Source organism: Plutella xylostella, chromosome Z, assembly GCF_932276165.1.
Source record: "Plutella xylostella chromosome Z, ilPluXylo3.1, whole genome shotgun sequence".
Lineage (NCBI taxonomy): Eukaryota > Metazoa > Arthropoda > Insecta > Lepidoptera > Plutellidae > Plutella > Plutella xylostella.
Genome location: NC_064012.1, coordinates 4,546,158 through 4,567,507, shown reverse-complemented (window position 1 = coordinate 4,567,507; position 21,350 = coordinate 4,546,158). Strand labels below are relative to the sequence as shown.

At 38.5% G+C, this 21,350-nt stretch overlaps 2 protein-coding genes across 2 annotated transcripts in view; one reads left to right on the top strand and one right to left on the bottom strand.

Annotated features, from left to right (window-relative positions):
- Window positions 1–809: 809 nt before the first annotated feature.
- LOC105395859 (tyrosine-protein kinase Abl) overlaps window positions 810–21,350 on the bottom strand; it is a 33,943-nt gene continuing 13,402 nt past the window's right edge. Inside the window, exons 9-18 of the mRNA XM_048632465.1 lie at window positions 20,644–20,920; window positions 16,621–16,771; window positions 15,493–15,637; window positions 14,613–14,710; window positions 10,392–10,543; window positions 9,463–9,510; window positions 8,252–8,993; window positions 7,471–7,685; window positions 6,726–6,958; window positions 810–5,986 (exon numbers count right to left, since the gene is read on the bottom strand). Of these exons, the coding sequence (XP_048488422.1) occupies window positions 5,983–5,986; window positions 6,726–6,958; window positions 7,471–7,685; window positions 8,252–8,993; window positions 9,463–9,510; window positions 10,392–10,543; window positions 14,613–14,710; window positions 15,493–15,637; window positions 16,621–16,771; window positions 20,644–20,920 (2,065 nt within the window). The 3' untranslated portion in view covers window positions 810–5,982. The remainder of the gene's footprint in view (window positions 5,987–6,725; window positions 6,959–7,470; window positions 7,686–8,251; window positions 8,994–9,462; window positions 9,511–10,391; window positions 10,544–14,612; window positions 14,711–15,492; window positions 15,638–16,620; window positions 16,772–20,643; window positions 20,921–21,350) is intronic.
- On the top strand, window positions 17,907–19,851 carry LOC125491179. The gene is made up of 4 exons (XM_048632466.1): window positions 17,907–18,001; window positions 18,344–18,501; window positions 19,261–19,336; window positions 19,618–19,851. Exons 1-4 carry the CDS (start codon window positions 17,947–17,949, stop codon window positions 19,821–19,823), a joined length of 495 nt encoding a protein of 164 aa, XP_048488423.1. The 5' UTR covers window positions 17,907–17,946; the 3' UTR covers window positions 19,824–19,851.

Sequence of the window (21,350 nt, the reverse complement as noted above, 5' to 3'; positions counted from 1 at the left end):
CAGTCAACCCCTAAAATTTTCAAAAATGTACAACTGGCCCGAGGGCCAGATTTTCTTAAGGCGAGTTGTCCCCCAAGGCTAGCATTATACCATTCAGGAACAACGTTTTTTTGCTCTCTATAATGTGCAAGTATGGTTCCAATAGATTTGCACAATAAATCTTGTTCTTCCCTTGTAAAATTAGGGGCACGAACACGAGAAGAAGTTGCTTGACTATTCATTTTACTTTGAAATCACAACAACAAATAAATACAAACACCACCACGCCGTGAAAGCCGAAATAAGTTTTGTTTTGAAATAAGTAGTGTTATTTTCTCTATGTTTGAAATTGATAGATTGACTCCGTTTTACGCTGAGTCGTTTCGAATGTTCAGTAAAAAATATGAAGTCTCTCATTAAAAGATGTGGAACTGAACGTAAATAACAAATTTCAGGATACTAAACGCATTTAACTAAATAGTAATCGAAAGACCATGGTGAATTATGAAGCTAAACATGTTTAGGATAAAATTGTTAAGTGCATTAAACGAAATTAGCTAAATGAATTTATGTAGTATTTAAATAGAAGTTCGTAACAGCCACCCTTAACCTATGTGGCAAGTAGCTCCATCTACCGACAATAACGGGTACTATGGGTAAGTTTCGTCTCCAAACCTGCGTAGGTCGTAAGTATAGTTTATTATGCAGAAATGTTTATGGAAGTTTTTGACCCTGGTTAAATACCTACGTAGGTGTTAGCTCGTTACTAATTTTACTATATTACTCCTATAAAATTGTACCTACAGCAAGGACATAAAGAAACACTGAAATGCTGATAAGAAAACATTTAATTTCCATTACATTTTGACATGTGTATCTATGTATGAACGTTTATAATATGTAAATCAGCTTCTATCTTTGGATTTATAACTTAGAGTAGATGCGACCCCGGGGCAGACGCACACTGGGCGTTTCCATTGAGCTTCACTCTTTACATAAATGAAGGAAGTTAGCTAACAATTTTGGACACAACTAACATGGAAATAGTGAGCAAAATTCGCTAAAAAGATAAAGAGAACATTCGCATAAATTCATTCTTGAGCATTCGTTGTTCGCTCGCCCCGAGTATCCGTGTGGGCCCGCGCACACCGGGCGAGACCGCGAACCTTCATTCTAATATACATACAGTGAGTTCTACTGCTACTCGAGAGGACAGTTGTTGACTCATCACAATAACAACGACAGACTTCCTGTTAAATTTTAAGATGCGTCCAGCGCTTCTTACAATTTGAAGTGCCAAACTCTATATAAAGAGTTTTTTGGTTGCGTCTCTCTGTTGAAGACAGTCCTCTAGGTTCGGCCGGTGTGCGCGCGACGCGTCAGAAGCAACTTCTATACAGAGTACAGACAATGGAGTAAATGACATATAATGTGCGGCGGAGCGACGCTCCCACTCGCCTAATGTAAGTATATAAAATTCTTAATCATACAATAATTACTAAAATAGTTTAGAGGATTGTACGCGACCTATATGCAGGGAACTTACGTAAGTATATATTTATTCTTACTTCTACATACATTTAATATAATTATAGAGACTAGCATACATCAGTGTTATACAATTATAATTTTCAATATAAATGGTTCGTTACCTATTACATCATTACAGTAACAATATACTTAGTAATAGTATTTTTTAATATCCTAATCTTGATTAAAATACGATAAAAGAAACCTATTGAGCACATACCATTTCTAAAAGCCGTATCACAGTATACGCTAACTTAAAATAACCATGTCAAGTGATCCTCTAGCAACGGAGTTACCACTCGCAAATACAAAAGTCAATGCAGTAAGAGATGATTGTAAGAAAATTATCTTCTATGTTCACATAGAATCATAATCATAGTACAATAATAATATTTATATAAATTAAGTATATTTAAAAAAGTAAGCCAGAAAAAATACAATAGATAAAGAATACCTCATCCGGAACAGTATTGGGTCTGGCACTTAATTATCCTGTTCAAATAGTATTGAAAAATTGTAAAGCAGTTATAAATTCATAATTTTAAAACAAAGTATGTTTAACTTTCACAGTTATAAATCTAAATACACCGCAATCTATGAGATCTTATGAGTTATTATTTAATACAGTGTATTTCTATATTATTATCTTTGTTATCATTTCCACAAACGCAATAAATTTTAATCATTTCTAATTAGGTACACATACCTACTACGTAAACACCAAGAAAGTCTATAGATTACCATATTATTATAGTACAGTCAGCAAAAGAGATAGGTATCCCCAGCGCAAACCGTTTGGATCCTGAGACTCTCATATCAGTGACTTGCACCAAACATAATTTACCAAAATTAAATCTATTGCTCTTATTTGACAGTATACTGAATGACTGAGCAGAACATCGATAGATTTCATATCGTTTAAATGTTTGCGCTCTGGGGTGACCAATGTAGCTTTTTGGTACCTGTACAAGTCCTTGCTAGAAGAATATACTATATCATTAACTCCGGAACCTATCTTGGTTGACTAATAAATTCAAGAACCAACCATGATTTGAATAATTATCAATACGTAGTACAAAAACAACTTCGAACAAATCACATTGATTTACAATAAATTCATTTCATTCCCAATAAAACCTAATTGTGACTTGATAATGATAATACATGATCTGTACTATGTTTTACATTAATATTTAAGAGAATATAAAGTTTATTTACTTTCATCTCTAAGTAAATTCGTACCAATTACGATGTCCCGTATAATTTGGGTTAAGCTACATAATATTATTATACATATTCTTGTTTGAAATATATCATTGGATTTAATCAGACAAAATGCATTTCGTTTAAAATTATAAGTAAATACTGGACCTATAATAGCAATGGAATCTCAAGCATAGAAGGTACGCCATACCATGCCGTAAACACTTGGAATATGAAACAGTCTTTAAAAATAATACATAGCTGAGAAGTTATTAGAAAAAACTATATCTTATAAGAGATACTCCATCTACTCTAGTGTCGTAGCACAATTTTGCACCCATTTTGTAATATTTACAGTAATGTTAATCTAATAATAATAAATATATACATATAAAAACTACTTTTAAGCGGATTGGCCCAAGTAATTTTAAGCGTTGTTCCGATGTTCTGAGTCACGGGAACACAGAAAATAACAAGTATATTTGTTAATCCGTTTAAAAGCAGCTTTTAGGTAAAAGCTTAGAGTATACAATCAGACTCGATTAATGTTTTATAAAATATCGAATACTCAATAATTACGAGTATGAACCAATTAATCTCATTCAAAAGATATTTATAAAGCCTATGTTCGATACTGCTACAGTAAATGGGGAAGGCAGCACCCGTTACCCCAGCCTACTATAGACTAGAATTTATAAAATGGCTGCTAAATGGACCAATCCCAAGAGTACATTCGGTTAAAGCGATGGTGCTGCCATCTGCGAACTTCTCAGTTACAAGTCAAGGAAACATTTGACAGCATCGCAATAATACACGTAGGTTTTTTTACATAGTCGAAAACCTGTTCATGTGGATATAAGATGTCACATTTCTAAATTACAGAAGACTGAATTCAAACTATTAGTTTACTTTCAAATTTGATTGAGGCCTCGGAAGAACATAGGAAGACAACGCAATGCAAACTTTGAGGAATCATAATAATGGGTCTGTACTGAGTATAACACTTCATTGATAAAGACATGATTATTTTTATATCATAATCACACTTATTAAATAGAGCAAAAGTTACTTGGCTTATGGGTGACAGGCACCTACCGTTTCTGAATTTTATGAACTGTTCAGTCTGTCACTATCTAAAAATATACAAAATAGACAGTGACTGATTGGAATATACAGTCGACTTTATTGGCATATATTTTACCCTATCAAAACATAAATTCAGGAACCGCTAATTACTTCATTGGCGGTTTAAGAAGTTTGGTTTAGTCAAGGTACAAAAGTTCATATAACATAGTAATGCAGTCGACTGTACCTAGGGTAAATAGCTGAACAGTGATGGTCACGCCTATTTAAATATAAATTAGACTACATTAAATTACTAACGCGCTAGACAATGCAATTTGGATTGCACTGTCGGCGTTATCTACTTCTGAAATATTTGAGGCAGCTACGTGAAATTTCACCGTGTATCATATACAATATATCTTAAACTTACATGACAACTGTAAGTCTTATCACTATCAATATTTGAGACAGCATGCTTAATTTACGTTAAATAACGATATAAATAAGCTTTGTACATGCTTTTTATATGATATCGATCACCGTTATGATGAGGTGAGACATAGCAGACTATAGAAGACACAGAGATAATTCTCCAAATTCATACACTTGGAGGATGGAAGCAGACACATGGATATCGTTACTTAATTTACATATTTTGTATTAGATTCCTACTTAAATAATTTAAAATTTCATCTTTAAATTGTTTGTTACTAATTTCATTCAGTGTACAGTCAGTTGCATTCACTTGTTTGTGAGTTTGCACCACTGTATCCCTACTATAAATTACACATGTTCATGCATTATTCAATCAAAATAATTACAATTATATAGCATGCTGTCCCCTACCATTAATTACGAGGAAGATTAACTCGGATATAGAAAAAATACGATTAAACTGTTCTTTAAATGCTAAATGGTCGTCTTATTTGCATTTGAAAGCGGAAATATTATACAAAACGTATTACAATTTGCTTATAATGTAGGTTTTAACTACGTTAGGTGTACACTTCACTGATAGCTGTACCATTACATATATACTAACGAATTCAATTAGGACTATTTTGTAAACATCAATGCGGTATGTTTGGTATAGGCAAAACTGTAACATGATTCTATAGAAATATTTGGCACAGAAACGTAAAATATATCCTAACTGCAAGGAATTGGGTTGAACAATCCGATATGACTTTGTCACAAGAATACCGCTCCCTTCCGCCCCTCCCCTGTATGTCGAAGTCCTGTTTTGTCTCACTCTACGTCTCTCTTCTTTCACTCGAACACTTTCACGCACACTCGATCGCGTCATGCAAACGAACTAAATAATACTCGAATAGAAATTGAGGTTAATATTATTTTGTTCACTTGCCGCTTGGATTGTACATTGATACATCGCCATCACTATTGTAGTGATATCACAACATTAGCGACACTAAAGACGATATTCCTTCTAAACTATGTACCGAGCTATTTAGATTCCACTTATGTACATCTGATCAGGCAAAAAACAACATTTTATACATATTGTTTTCACAAATTGTTAAAACTAACTAATCACCACATACGCCGCCGCTGCTACACTTTGCCTCGTGGCATTAAGTGTTATTTTCCTACGACTATCTTCGTCACGACTAGTCAACGAGTCAGTGACAATGGATCTACATCTTACTGTATACGCTATTGGAAAGAGTATAACTAAGTTTAGAAATATACTGTTAGTTATATAAACAAACTTAGCACGTTGTATATGCTATCAGTTTACAACTACGATAGCTTACCTTTCTGGTCAAAGTTCTCTTATTCATCATATTTAATCATTTAAATTAATTCTTACACACCATCGCGGTTTCTAGCTTTCTAAAGGAAAAATAAGTTCAATATTTAATACATCGCAAGCGAAAATACCGCCCATGAAGTCACGTTTCCGTTGAAAAATTACTTTTTTTTATACTCAATGTACACCTAACTAAGAATGGCGTTATCAATAGCACATTCTAAAACTAGTAAACGATTAATTTAACGAGTATACAAGATGGCTATAGTCGCATTCCTAATAGTTATATAAATAGATGAAAAATATATTTAATTATGCGTACATAACATGGTGAGTCCCATTCGTGGTATCAAATCCTTGTTTCAATATGTTTGATCCTGCAGTTCGTACGCTCTGAATCGCGCGGGCGCTGGTCGCTCGCAAGGGGTTATGCTTTACCTGAAATCAAAACAAACATTTAAAATACAAAAACAACTAAGTATTGAACAAAGGACGCTAAAACTGCTGACATAATGCACATTACAACATAGTCGCCGCACGGGAATTTTTAATGTGTAATGTTTACCCAGCTGTGAGATTCAGTAAGTTAAAGCTATACAATAATTAATAATTTGTAGGTTCCAGTCAATGATAAATGTGTGATATTATCCCACCACAACACACTACGTAAAATTGTAAGTATTTACATTTACACACAGATTCAGTAAGCTAAAGCTATACAATAATTAATAATTTGTAGGTTTCAGTCAATGATAAATCTGTGATATTATCCCACCACAACACACTTAGTAAAATTATAAGTATTTAGGCAGATAGATAGAATATTCTTTATTTGTACACAAGAATAGATTACACAAAGCTTAAATACAAACACATAGGTACAAAAAAGGCGGTCTTATCACTAAAAGCGATTTTTTCAAGACAACCTTTGGGTGGAAGAATATTTATGTTTACACACAGATTCAGTACACTTGTCCAAAATTAATAATGCACATGCAGATCTTCACATCCGAATCATTAAATCGTAAGAGCCTTAAAAAAGCACTTGCATTTTGCACCTCTTTCGAAAGAAATATGTAGGAGTCAATATCATGTGTCACATAATCGAAAACAACCGATCTGTCAAAGATTTCTATGCGCATTATCAATTTTGGAGCACTATAAGTTGTTGGTATACCTGTTGACAATATGCGCTAGATCAGTGAGCGCGTGCTCGACGGCGCCCATGTCGCCGGCGGCGGGCAGCGCGGCGGCCTCGCTGCGCAGGCGCACGGCGGCGGCGCGCAGCTGCGCCCGCAGCACGGGCGGCAGCGCCTCGCCCGCGCCCGCCGCCGCGCACAGCCCGCCCAGCGCGCACAGCCGCTCCGCCGTGCTGGCCCGCCAGGCGGCGCCGCGCCCCGTCTTGCGGACCTGTGGGAGTGTAATAATATAATAATAATAATGCAAAGAATATCCCTGGCTGTGCAGCGAGGTAATGTTGCTAGCATCATGGGCACATTTTCGTCAGTTATGTCTCGGGGCGGTTTATTCACTTAATATCTAAGCCTCGTTAGTTTTATTTTCTTTTATTGTTTTAGAATTATGTAGATGTATCTAACAATAAAGTAAGCATAATAATAATATGTGGGGACAATCTCACACATGGACATCCGATTCTAAGCTAGGCAGAACCTGTGTTATGGGTGTCGGACAGCTGATATAATTCTAGTGCAAGTCGCCCTAAGTTAGTTGTGATAATTTTAAGTAAAGTAAGTAAAGACGAGAATTGTTTGTGTGTAAGGGTACCGTTCGAAGGAATGCGTTGAGATTGACCTACATCAGGGACTTCTTAGTGAAAAGTAGTTAATCAAACAGTGTGAAAAAATGGGTATTATGATTTGCTTTACTTTTTAAAGTCAATAAATTGAGTACATCGTCCTCACCTCAGCAGTGCAAGCTTCCAGCGAGGCCCGGATCCCCTGCAGCGCGTCATCGGGCGCGGGGCTGCCTACCAGCGGCGTGGCGTAGATGCCGCCGCCGCGTCTAGCCCGGCCCGGCTTGGTGGCCACCGCCGGACGACGGTCCTCGGGGGAAGGCTCCCCGCTCCGACCCTCGGCTTCTTTGCTCTCCCACAGCTTCTTTAAGCTGCTTATGCTGCCTGTAAGTTAAGTTAAGTTAGTAAGGAGTTAATGGAAAATAATTAAGTGAATTAATTTACAATGTAGCGACTGGCAGGACACAGCATAGGACCGAGGAAAATGGCGAGCTCTTGTATCGGAGGCCAAGACTCACTTTGGGTCGCTGCGCCAGCGAAGTAAGTAAGTAAGTATGCAAATCTAGGAAATTTGATTTAGTGCATGATTTTTTTGAAACATTAGATTACCAGTAAATACATTTTTAAAGCATATTTGTAACAGTTAGTTGTTTCATTTGTCTGTGATTCGTAAGTTTTGTTACGGAAGTCAGAAAGAAACACGGACACCGTTGTGTGAATCTCCTCAACCATTTCAGTCAGAAGATGATTGTTATATTAGTTCAGTTTGTTGTATGAAGACATTACCAATTATGTATAACAATACCTAAAACATACATATAAGTATTTTGTTTAGTATAAAGAGACTCCGATCCCACAGGCAAACAATTTTGTGGGACATACTGTAAAACTAGAATTAATATGTAAGCTTAATAAATAAATAATAATAATAATAAATATATGCTACTGGCCTGTGCTGCGGCGCTTGTCGTCGTCCGCGTCGGCCGCGTCGCCGCTGCCGGCCGAGCCGCCGCTCGTCTCGCTAGCCTCCTCCTTCTTGCTCGGAGCCTCCTTCTTGCCATTCTCCTTCTCATCCGGGGACTTCTTGACCCCGTTCACGGCCGGCGCGCCGTCCACCTTCCTCAGCCGCGACTTGAAGTCGATGATTTTTCCCGACTCGTCCTCTTTGGCCACGTTGTTACCCACTTTCTTCACCTCGACCTTCTTCAGCTGCGCTTTGAAGTCTGTGCTTTTGTTCTCCGTCTTTTTGGGCGACGCGGGCTCCGGCTTGACGAGGTTGAGGCTCTCGGACAGCTCGGAGACGAGGCGGGCGGCGGGGTCGGCGGGGGGCGGCGCGGGGAGCGGGGCGGGCGGGTCCGCCACGGCCGTGCGGCGGTCGGCGCGCTCCTTGATTTCTGCCACTAGTTTGAGCTCGAGCATCTCCTTCATGGCCTGCTTGTTGGGCTCGGGGGGCAGGTCGGGGGGTGGGGGCGGGAACTCGAGGCGGGGGCGGGCGCGGGGCGCGCGGGGCGAGGCGGGGGAGGTGACGCCGCCGGACGAGTTGCTGCGGATCATGTGCTGCGAGCGCTCGTCGGGGGCGCTCTGCCGCAGCGACTCGAGGTACGCGCCGATGCGGGCGCCCTTGGGCAGCGTGCCGTAGCGGTTGATGGCGCGCTTCACGTTCTGCACCTCCAGCGCCGCCACTTGGACTCCCTGGGAAATTACAGGGTTAGTTGCTTGGAGAACAAGGTACTCATGTACGGCCTGCGCCTATAAGTATACAGGCGGAGTTTTTAAAATAGCGATCCCTGATGATGAAGGGACCAGCTACATCTGTTATAAATCCGGGGACGTGTTGTGTGTGATGTGTGTAGCAGTGGTGTTTATGTGGATGTGCTTGAGCAGCATGTGAGCTTGAGAGTCCGTACATTTCAATACAATAGTACATAACTTTTATACTTAACCTACCTTGATACAAGTTCATCTCAGATTACAAGTTAATATTTGTTGTGATAATATCAATTACCTTGTTTAACAATACCTAAAACATGAATAATTTGTTTTGTATAAAGAGACTCCGATCCCACAGACAAATTGTATATAAACAGTTTTGTGAAACACATTGTAAAACTACAAATAATATGTAAGCTTAATAAATAAATAAAAATAAATTCATCCTCACCTTAGTGTTGCCTTCTAAGGCGGCCGGCGATCGATCTCTCATCAATATCTGCAAAAGGACACAACATAATTAACCAGTTAATAAAATGGTAACATACACATTCACTATACAGGGTGTTGCAAAAAGAGTATACTAAGCCGAAACCTACATGTGCAGCATGTTATATCTATGTCCGAAAAATAAATCAGAATTTCAAAATGGGAGGTTTTCAACCATAGACAAACATCCATAGAATATAGATGACTTCATACTCAACAGCAATGCATTTCTTTTTAGATGCCGGCTAAAAAAAATATTAAGTGCTGTTGAGTATGAAGTCATCTATAATCTATGGTTGTTTGTCTATGGTTGAAAACCTCCCATTGGCACAAATAAAGTCAATCTCCATAATGAAAAGTGACAAGACGAACAAAATTGTTATGGAAAATAAATTAGTTTATTCGCGAATTTTGAAATTCCGATTTATTATTTTCGGGCTTAGATATTACATCCTGCACATGTAGGTTTCGGCTTAGTATACCATTCTTGCAACACTCTGTATATATATATTCCAACCTGCTACATGATGCTCCACTCACTAGGGCTATTAGGCTAATAAACCAGGCATGTGAGAGGACTGACATTCTCAGTCATGTTCTTTGGGTGAGTTCGCAAGGTTATGTTTCATATGTTATGTGTGGATTAGTTTATTGTTTTTTTTATTATTGGTTGTTTTGTATCTTTTTAAGAAAGTTGTCGTTTTGTTTGTTATTATCCTGTAAGATAATATAAGTAGTTAAATAAATAAATAACTGTGCTACCACAAAAAACTTTAAACACTGTTTAATTAGTGTTTAAAACTAAATTTGACAGATTTTGTAGGCGTTTGACAGGGCTAAACACCTGTTAAATACTGTCTATTCTTTTGTGGTAAAGCCCTAAATGTTTACCTTAGCAGTGTTAGGCGTGGGCGGGTGCGTGGCGGGCGGCGTGTGGCGGCGGCGGGCGGCGCGCTGGCGGGCCGACGCTCGAGCGCCCGACGAGTCCGTGTCCGGCTCCGCGAGGGAACCCTCGGACGACTCGCGACCCCGCGCCCCCACACCTGGAATGTGTGACGGTGAAGGTGAAATGAAATCGTTTATTTTTTCGACGTAGAATATTAGAATTACGTGTCAAACGTCATAATCTACCACCATTTCACAAAGGCCCAGAAATGGCGAAAGAAACTCCTCGAGCATCTTTTCAACTTTTTGCTTATAACTAATACAATTTTACTTATATCTAGTCAATACAATTTTACTCAAGCATATCCATTTATCCGAGATGGTGGTCTAGGGGGTCAGAATGACCGCTGCAGGTGAAACTTTAATCTAGGGAGCAAGAACAACCTCTGCGGGTAAGAATGGTCTTGAGGGGTAAGAATGTAGTTGGTTGTTTGAGGGAGAAAGAAGCCGGGAGGAACTGGGTCGCATCGCTGGATGTGTTTCGATACGTAATCGTAGAATTATATGTGTAATATTATGTATGAGGTAATTAGGCCTGAAGCTCCGTTAAGTTGGCGAGGGACGCCCTCGCAAAACGCGTGTAGACGCTGGATGGGTTCTGAGTCAATTCAATCAAAACCCTATATTCGATGTTTACAGATTGATCTTATAATATGGGCTTTGTAAATATTATTTACAGGTAAACTTCTTTTCTTAGCTAGACAATAATATTTTTAAGACTTTTATTATAATTATTAAATAGTTATTGGACAAATATTTGCATATTAATGAATAAAATTATGTGCAGAAGAGGAATGTCTACATTAAATCCACTACCTCGGTTTTCAACCAAACTCAAGTGGGAATGTAAGGTGAGTAAAATACTAAATGGAGGTCCAAATTGAAGTTTATACACACAGTAAAGGACTAAGCACATTATTTCGCAGCGCGAAAATAGCTCTACTGTTATTGTCACACACTATGCCAGGGCACAGCGGGCCGCATTTTTAGGCGCTCCGCTCACTGCAAGAGAGTGAAGCACGCCATCCCTCGCCTCGCAAGCCCCGGCGGGCGAACGCCTTATTGTAAAATACCGCGACACCGCCTCGATTCTAGCATTGAGCGGAGCGTCTTATACAAATAAGCGACTTTTGCGCTAAGGTTCGACATAATGTGCGCGATCCTTAAGGCCGAGTATTATTGTGCTCTTATTTTTATCTTTAACGACCGCCGACATCCGTTAGGATATGGCACTGGAAGAAGAAGAATGGCGACTGGATGAGCTAGTGGTAAGGTAAGTAACTACTGCCTCTACTGATGGTCGAGTTTACGTTTAATAGATCTTGAAGATCGAGGGACTAGGATGTGCCCAAAATTGGGTAGTTAATAACAAAACACTGCCATGTAAAGAGTAACATTTAAATTTAATCTTAAGAAGTGGTTACTAATTGGATTACCTAAGTTATGAGTGTAATTATGTAAATTAATTAATTTATTTAATTGTTTGTCACTCTAATATAAAATAATGTATATCTTGTTTGTATAAAAATTACCCCTGTAATGAAGATATACCAATTTATTTGTTAGGTTTAATCCATTCGCACTACTTATTATAATAATTTATGTATTTCCTTTTTCACAATGTCTGCATAGCGTATTTGCTTTGGATATCTTCACGTAGTGTGGGACTTTTTACGTTTATTTAAAGCGTATCAGCTGTCAATTACATACCTATTCAGACATTGTGAGACGGGCTCCTTTGTCTTATGTTAATATTTTAAAAATACACTCCTAAATCATTTTTTATCGTACAAGGTTCAATGATATATTTGATAATGTGGTATAGATTAAAAAAAACTCTATTTACTTTACATGCGGCATAAAATGCACATCCCACAACAAGAAATATATCTCGATACAAAACATTCTAAAACTAAAGTGCAATACATAATCAAACATAAATGCAATGCGGCGGTTATTAGTTAAAATAAGAGAAGCATAAATAGGAGGAAAATATACTTAGATTGATTCAAAATGTAAATGTATTATATAATTTATCTACATTATAATACTCTAAGCACAGAATATAGCATCCTAATTCAAATAATTACGACTGGATAATGCTGCGTTCCCAGTAGGCAAACTTTTTCGCTAGTTACTAGGCGAGCGGCGTAACGCTGAAAATTGCGTATACCGAGCTTAAAAATACCAAAACTGTGAACACTCGGCATAATTTATAATCCGATACGCCGTTAGTTCGTTCGGCACCGGACAGTTTGATAACTGGGAACTAAAGACTAGCCCCCGTATTCATAGGTCATACTTTCTGTTTACAAAGAGGCTTGCAAAGCGTTATCCTGATATTCGAAAAAAACAATTATTTATTGATTTTCTAAGTCAAACCTCGTGTGTTTCTCGCTTATTTATGAAAATCTTAATAAACGTAACAAACAGTTAGTAATTTCTATGAATACGAAGGAAAATATGAAAATCTGATTAATAATTTCATTGCCATTAGTGCTTCAAATTCCAGTGCTACTGGTTATGAGTGTAATATAAGTTTGTTATGTCATCTACATACTTCTATGCTAATAAATGCACGTAAAAATCTGTAAAAGGTTACTGTGTATTTGATATAAATGCCCGAGTGTCGTGTCTGAAAACAAACCTCCCTTTAAATAAAGTTTACTCGAAATATCAACACTATGTTGTATAGTAAAAGTTTCAATTACTACGGTATGATTTGATATTATAGTGATCTGCGAAGTATGTAGGTATGTTTGTACTGTATACAACTATTATTATACATGTAAGTATATGTGTGTGTGTGTATACTCACAAGCTGGAGCCTATCGCTATGCGCCTGCGCGCGAGGCGGCCAGAAACAAAAAGGCTAATTAATTGGGCAAGGGGCCAATTCCAAGTTAAATAAAAGCTGTTTGTCACGGGAGGCGTGAGCGGAATTGGCCCCCTGGGGAAGACTTTTTGCTTTCCAGAGGTGATATCGAAAACTGACAGGACAATTTTACCGATGCACTAAGATTTACGTATAGAATTTCCCCGTAGAAATTTAAGTAATAGGTTGGTTAAAAATTTTACGCTGCCAGCTTTCGCTACTTAACTCTTGACTTACGATGACATTAGCATTGATGTATATAAAATAAAAAAACAACTATAAATATGTTAGTCATAGACATATAAATAAGTAACAGTGCAAAAATAAACATTAACACCGACGCAACACAGAACATCGAAACAACATAACAATAAAAGCTATTTCGCATAGCAAGAGCTCAGTCGTGAAGATAAACCCTTAAAGAACAAGAAAACTAATAAAACAAGCAAAAAAAGTTGAAGTCAGTTTTATTTTTAAAATATTAGTAAAACGCAATGCAACATTATAGCAACAACAAATACATTCATGAACAATATGAACACCGATAAAGTAAAATTTAGCTGAGTTGAAACTATAACTCCTGATCTCATAAGGAATCCCTGATTACGACGAGCTTGATGAAAGTAGTCGTAGTAGTACCTCAGAATCTCAAAAACATTATATCCAGGTCTCCACCAACCGATCTATCACTCCAAGGAATTTTGTATGTAAAAATCTTTGGATCGTGCGATCAAAGCGTGATGGATGGTTTTTAGAAGACCCAGTTAATGCCACTTCTATTGTAAAGCATTATAATTTCTTGTAGCACAACACAGCTCCAATATATCGTAACCTACATCCCTCCAAACGGGTATTTTAATAACCTGCAGATTTCATTGTAATGCGTGGAAGGGACGCGGTAACATAGGTATATCGTGCAATCCCGAATGCGTGTACACATCAGCACCATATTAAAACACCGTAACCGTTAACGCAAACAATTTCATATCAATTGTTCTTCGACCCTTCCCTAAACACAGGCACGAGGTTTGCTTAGCGCCTAGCGCAGCTATCACGAAGATTCTACAACGTTCGTTTTACTGAGCTACTCGCTTGGTGACTCGCTAGGCCCTAAGCAAACGTCCTGCCTGTGCGGACGTAGCCTTAGGGCCAGTTCAGCGCGCGCGGATTAGGTTTTGCGTACGCGGACGGACACATATGTCATCCGCATCGCACGGAACAGGCCCTTACTCAAATTATTTCTTATATCTTTAGTGATCCGACTAGAACCCTCGTGTGTGTGTGTGTGTTACCGTTATGTACGCCGTTGTCGTCGCAGACCCCGGGCGGCGGCGCCGGGCAATCCTCCGCGTACTGAGACTCCCGGAATGAACTGCATGAAGACAGCAGGCTGGAATGAGATGTGAGATGTGATAGGTTAGTGTTGGGAGTTAGGATGGTAGGGTAATTACATCCACTTTATTATTATTATTAAATTTTTAATTGCACAAAGTAAATTGGTACAAATGCAAACTTAATGCTAGTAGCATTCTCTACCAGTTAACCTTTGGTGATGTGGTAAAAGTGATTGGTAGTGCGATAGGCTTAGAAGATAGACTTTGTTGTAATGTTATTTAAAATGATCGATAAGTGGCGGATATTATTGTTCGTCATTGAGCGTTAGGTGCGGCGCCCATTGTCTAAGCGTTAGCGTTACACAAACCGTTACTATGGTCTGGGAAATCTTAAGAATCACGTAAGAAAAGACTAGATGTTCGCTACTCCTTAATGCGAAATTTACCAAACATATGTACTAAATAAAAAATGGTAAGTACACCTACATAGAAAGTTCACACCCTAGATACGCTACTTTTTTATCCCAGAATACCCTCGGGAAAACTTTTTAAGGGGAATCGTTGATCGGGGGCTGTTTCCGCTGCTACTAGTCTTAAATACAGGAATGTACTGGGCCCGGATTCTCAATGCTCTCTTTTGCGTATAGTGTTACAATTCATCGCAAAATTGTACTAATAATAACTATTTATATGACGTTTCGTCGCGCAACTGCCAGGCGACTTTAAAGACAAGTGGTCGAGTAGTGCCCCTCAGGTAAAATTTTGTATTATTTCCTTTTGGTGCATAAAATAAATAAAGAGTTTTGGATTGTATTATAAATAACTGGTTATCTTATACCTGGTCCGTTTAGGCGGCGTGGGCGCCTGCTTGCCGCGGCGGTTGGTGGGGCGTCGCATCTGGACGCCCTTGCCGGCGTCCGCCTTGCGAGCCGACAGCTGCGGCGTGCCCGTCGAGCCCGTCTCCAGCAGCTGCTTCTCCACCTCTGTTGGGTATTACATCACGGTTCAGATTTATTTATTTTATTTATTAATGAAGCATGGAATTATAGAACTAGGGATAGTTAAATTAAGTAACAAACATGCCAGTTAAAGGTTTTCACATATATAGAAACCTTATACTTTACTTAAAATTTACGATTAGCATTACAGTGAGCTAACAAATTTATTAATAATTTATTATTATTAATAATGTGGTCCTTAATTGAGTTATAACTACTATAAAATAGATCAACACCGGTATTGCTACATAGACGGTTGTATGTTTCGGCAGCTCTAATTACAAAAGTGTTATGTCTATAATTGCTATTTGAACGAGGGATGGAAAGGAGGGGCTTGTAATATATGTAGTATAGTAATTGTATCAAAGTTTCAATTGACGGTCAGTCAAAGTGCGTGATGTTTTACCTGGCTGGATTCCCAGCGTAAGGAAGGCTGTAAATCCGATCTCAATTCCAACAGATCTGATGGGAGTACGGGAAATGAGCCAGCCATCATCAGGTCTAGCCCCTGTCAGGAAATCAGGAACAGAACTCACCACCCCGAGGCTACTCTCCTTGAGTGTAAGCTTCAAAAAAGCGGCTAAATCCACTGCTCCATGGATACCTGATGTTCAGTAACATTATGTCCTTAACAAGGGGGCTAACTCTTAGCTCATACCTTTTGAGCACAAGCAACTATTATTGCGCTGGCCCATATGATTTACCTGACTGCAGCTAGACTTCCACCAGACATGATGGAATTACCGGAAGTGAGCCGGCCATCAACAGCCCTGCACCTGTCAGGATCTCAGGAACGGGACTCACCACCTCGATTCTACTCTCCTTGAGTAGTTACTGAGGCATTCTCTTCAACGGCTAGATTCTCTGCTCCATGGATCCTCGACATTCAGTAAAGTTATGTCCTAGCTGGCTCGTTACCTTCAGGTCTGTGTGAATATATCAAGTAGTTTCTCTATAACGGGGCTGACCTTCAGTGATGGAGTGGTCCGGGAACATGTGTTCCAGTGCGTGGTGGATGTCTCGGAAGGTGGGCCGGTCGTGGGCGTGCCACTGCCAGCAGCCGCGCATCAGCTCGTAGACCGCGGGCGGGCAGCCGGGCGGACACTCCATGCGGTAGCCCTGCGGAGAAGGTAGCGAAATGTGACGGGATACGTGTAATAATGAAGATGCATTGCATCAAAAACACTATATTTATACGACGAATACAAGGATTTGAGTTTGAGTTAGATAAGCGGTGCGTATATGACGCCGGCGACGCCGTACAGGAAGACAGTGCAGGGCAGGCTCTAATATTAATCAAATTAATTTATTCAAGTAACAAGACTCACAGATTTGGTTAGCAGACAAGATATTACACGGGATATTTCTACATTGAAGCGTTTAACTCTCGTGAAAGTTCCATTGTTTGCCACTGAATCAAACTATCACTAAACAGTTGACAATCGGCAGTCAGAATAAGATTTGCTTGTAAATAAGATAAATAAATAATGCATCATTCACCTACGACATTATATATTATCATACATAAGTGCACATTTTAGTGTCATACATAAGTACGACAACGCAAGATATAAGTCATTGCCTCGACGTGGATCATAAAGACATGCCTAATTCTCTGCCTGTAAACTTATATCTATTCTTCCTATCCATTTCTATCTGGGTAAAAGATAACTAAAAGTACTAAAACAAAAGTAAAACTACTAAGATTGTTGGATAAACAGACATATGGGTATGAAATAAAGTTGAAGCAAAGATTGGGGACTCGTGGCACCTTGATAATCTCTGCCTACCCCCCTCAATAAAATAGGCTTAAGTATGTCTAATTAATAAGATAGGCCGGTTACAACAATAATTCACAAATTTTTCATAAATCGTTACTCATTAGCCTCATTACATTACGCATCACATAAAGATATTCTAAATAATAATTAAATAATAACAACAAATACCAGATCTTACTCTTGATATAGTAAGTAGTAATGTTTGACTTACATACATGATGATATAAATATCTAAACTATTATAAAAACGCGACTTTGTTGTATAATTTGAATAAAAATAATAATAATCTGTCATATAGAGAATAACATCATAGTTAATTTCGGAAATATAGTATGTTACGTAAAAACGGCTATTACTAAAAAACGCCAGCATAACCAGACACAGTTAACAAAACTATTCATCCTGTATACACAGTTATTTTATAACAATGCTACTATATCTGTAAACGAAAACAACATAATATTACAGTTACTACTGTGCAGTCGCAACGTTCGATTGTATTTAAAAACAAAATGCAGTGCCTTCAGAAAATAGTTTTCTTTTCAATTTTTACATGCAGCCTGCTTGGTAAGACATGATTTATTTAATTTTTATTTATCGCTTCGCATTTATCATTGGGAAAACGAATTTGGTTATAGAGGGAATGTGGAAACAAATAAGTATAATTACAAATAAGATACAATTTTGCAAATCAATCGCTATAGCAGTAAATATAGCCAGCACATACTTGAATGAAAATAAACTATAGAAGTTTCTTTTTTAAACCAATGTAAGTTAAATTCAAATAGATGCTACAATCATTCATAAATCTAAAAATGTAAGATCTTCCAGCTTCTTGTCTAAGGAGGCATCGCCCACCACGTTTTCCTAAACTTAAAACTCATCTAATAAATAAATAATCCATTGCAGAATGTGCGATAATATCAGCTGGTAAACGGCATCAATCCAAGACCACTAAAGTACAGACATCAACGCCTGTCACGAGGGGTCTCCGGTGCTACAACTGTCTCTCACACGACCACCCCGGCTGCTGGGACCCCGCTCATCCGGACCATGCCAACCTCACTGTGAGATAATACGGTTCTCTTGTTTATGGGTGACTAGCTGCGTTCCCGCGAGCTTCCTTCGCCCGTGGGAATTCCGGGATAAAAAGTAGCCAATGTTCTTTCCCAGGGTCTAGACTAGACCATATGTATACCAAATTTCATCCAAATCCGTTCAGTAGTTTTGACGTGAAAGCGTAACAGACAGACAGACAGACAGACACAGTTACTTTCGCATTTATAATATAAGTTATGATTAGGATTAGGATATTGCTTGTGCATTGTACAATGCTTACATTTTTTTTTGTTTTAAAGACGATGATGAGTCATCATCATCGTCAGCCAATAATCATCCACTGCTGGACATAGGGCTCGCCCAAGGAGCGCCACAACACTCAGTCCTCGGCCTTCCTCAACCAGCCACTACCGGCTACCCGCCTAAGGTCGTCGGTCTAGCGGGCAAAGACTGAGTAAAATCTTGAAACGACACAATGACATAATTATAATCATTTATAATCACTCAGCTAAGAGGGTAGGCATTGCCACCTAAGTCAGTCACAATGGAAATAGGTCCAATGCTAGACATAGGTCTCCATGCAGATATCTATCTACAAATCGTTTTATTTCGCATGAACAACCAATAATTAATGTTTGAAACAACCAATAATTAATGTTTAAATTCATTATCATCGAATAGGAATCCAGTTCACGCACAGTTAATAATAACAACAATTTATCATGTATATATCACAAATATGCTATGCTATGTTTATTTTTTTACAGATACCAAATATCGACTGTTTTATTCCCGGCATGACATTCCATTGCATCATTATCACTGCAGAGTCCGCCAAATTAGGTACCTATTTATTGGCTAAAATTATTGGTATTATACGAATAACAATGTCAATCTCTGACGGGTAGCATGCTTTTGCCAATTTTTGTTTCCCTATGAAAGGATATGGAGCTCTTACGGCTCTTATGTTTAAGTCACACAAAACTTAAAATATTGGTGAATTCGTGGTATTTTACCTAAGGGGTCGAATATTGTAACTATCAGATGCAATTACCACTACCATCAGAGATCCAAGACATTCCTTTAATAACCCAAAACGTTATAACAATACAGTCTATCCGCAGTGGAAACGGGACAGGACATCGGTCCGGTGCGGGCCAGGACGTGCGTTCCAGCCAGTAATTTCACGAAGCGCCGAGTCCCGTACTCAATGTGCAACAAGCTGAGTCTAGAACTGTCTGCTTCGGAGATATTCTCGCGAGTGAATGTACTTAGGCCGTACTGTACTCTATGTAAGAAGGACTTGTGTGTGGACGCTCAGCATTGCTAGGGTGGTTGAATAAATATGATAGGCGCTGTTCAGGCACTTCTTTTTTACTTTATCCCACGATTAGTTTATTGGTATTGGTATTAAAGTAGGTTACGGTTCCAATTTACATAAGTATTTCTTTTGAACTGCTTTTGTACATTTAATGTTTTCGTTTTACACGTGCTATGATAAGTTACGATTCGCCACTGCTTTATAAATAATTCTACTTAGCTCAGTTGGACGAAGGATTTTAAGACTAAGATCGACAATAGATATAAGCTATTGTTGTCTTGCGTTGACAGTATACGAACAGAAAATGACAGACAAAGATCGATCGAGGTCGACCGTAGTTTAAAGTTCCTTCGTGCTACTCGGCATTTTCGTCAAATATTTATAAGTTAAGGATCCATACAAATAGAAATGCAAATTAAAGATTGTTCATATCGCTTCTGCCAAAAATGCAATGCCATATTCATAGGATGAATAGTTCTAATATTAGTAACCAATATGAAATAGATTTACTTGACTATGATACTGGGTTGGTCTTGGAATGTCTACAGCAGTGGAAATGTGTAAACAAAAAATAAATAATTTTACGCCAGCGTGGTTTTAATTCATCATTGTGCTATGTCTAAGCTTACCTTTCATTTTGATGTTAAATAACAAATACCCATAAATAAAACATTCATTTACAGCGCATATACACGGCATACGTACATCATGAAAATAAATTATTACTTTTTATGTAGGTATGCAAAAAACAATGAATCGTCAATAACGTATCCCGTATGAATGTGCCCTTGCTGCTTACTATAGATTTAGAAAACTCGCCAAGACTAACCTTCTCAAGCATGTGATAGACATCAGCCAAGTCAACGCCCGGGTACGGCGACAACCCATACGTGGCAATCTCCCACAAGAGCACTCCAAACGCCCAAACGTCGGACTTAGTGCTGAAAGTATTGTACGCCAGTCCCTCCGGCGCCGTCCATTTTATTGGGAACTTTGCGCCGGCGTGCGCCGTGTATGTGTCGTCTCGCATAAGACGCGCCAAACCGAAGTCAGCCACTTTTACCAGGTGGTTTTCGCCGACCAGACAGTTGCGCGCCGCGAGGTCGCTGGAACATAGTTGGTACGTTTCTTTAGTACTTATAAGAATTAATGGGATATATTATTTAAAAAAGATTATCATATTATTGAAGTTTTAATTTTTGAAGAGCGTACGTTTAGTCAGGTCAGCAACTATTCACAAATCTCACAATCACAATAAATAAATTGTCTTAAATGGTTGGAAACAAACACATAGTGCGCTTGAATATAACTACAATTTCCTTGAAAAAGGCGTAAAATTAGCTAGACATACTCGTATGTACCTAAACCGCTCAGGGTTTAAATTATGTAAGTGTTACTTGCAGATGGGTCCGAGTTCACAGGCTAGTCTACGACTATCTATTCTATTTTTTACTGTAACTTTTGTTTTAACCCATGTTTGCCCAGAACTAGTTTTACCATCAAGTGTTTTTACTTTAGAATATGTTTAGATATTTT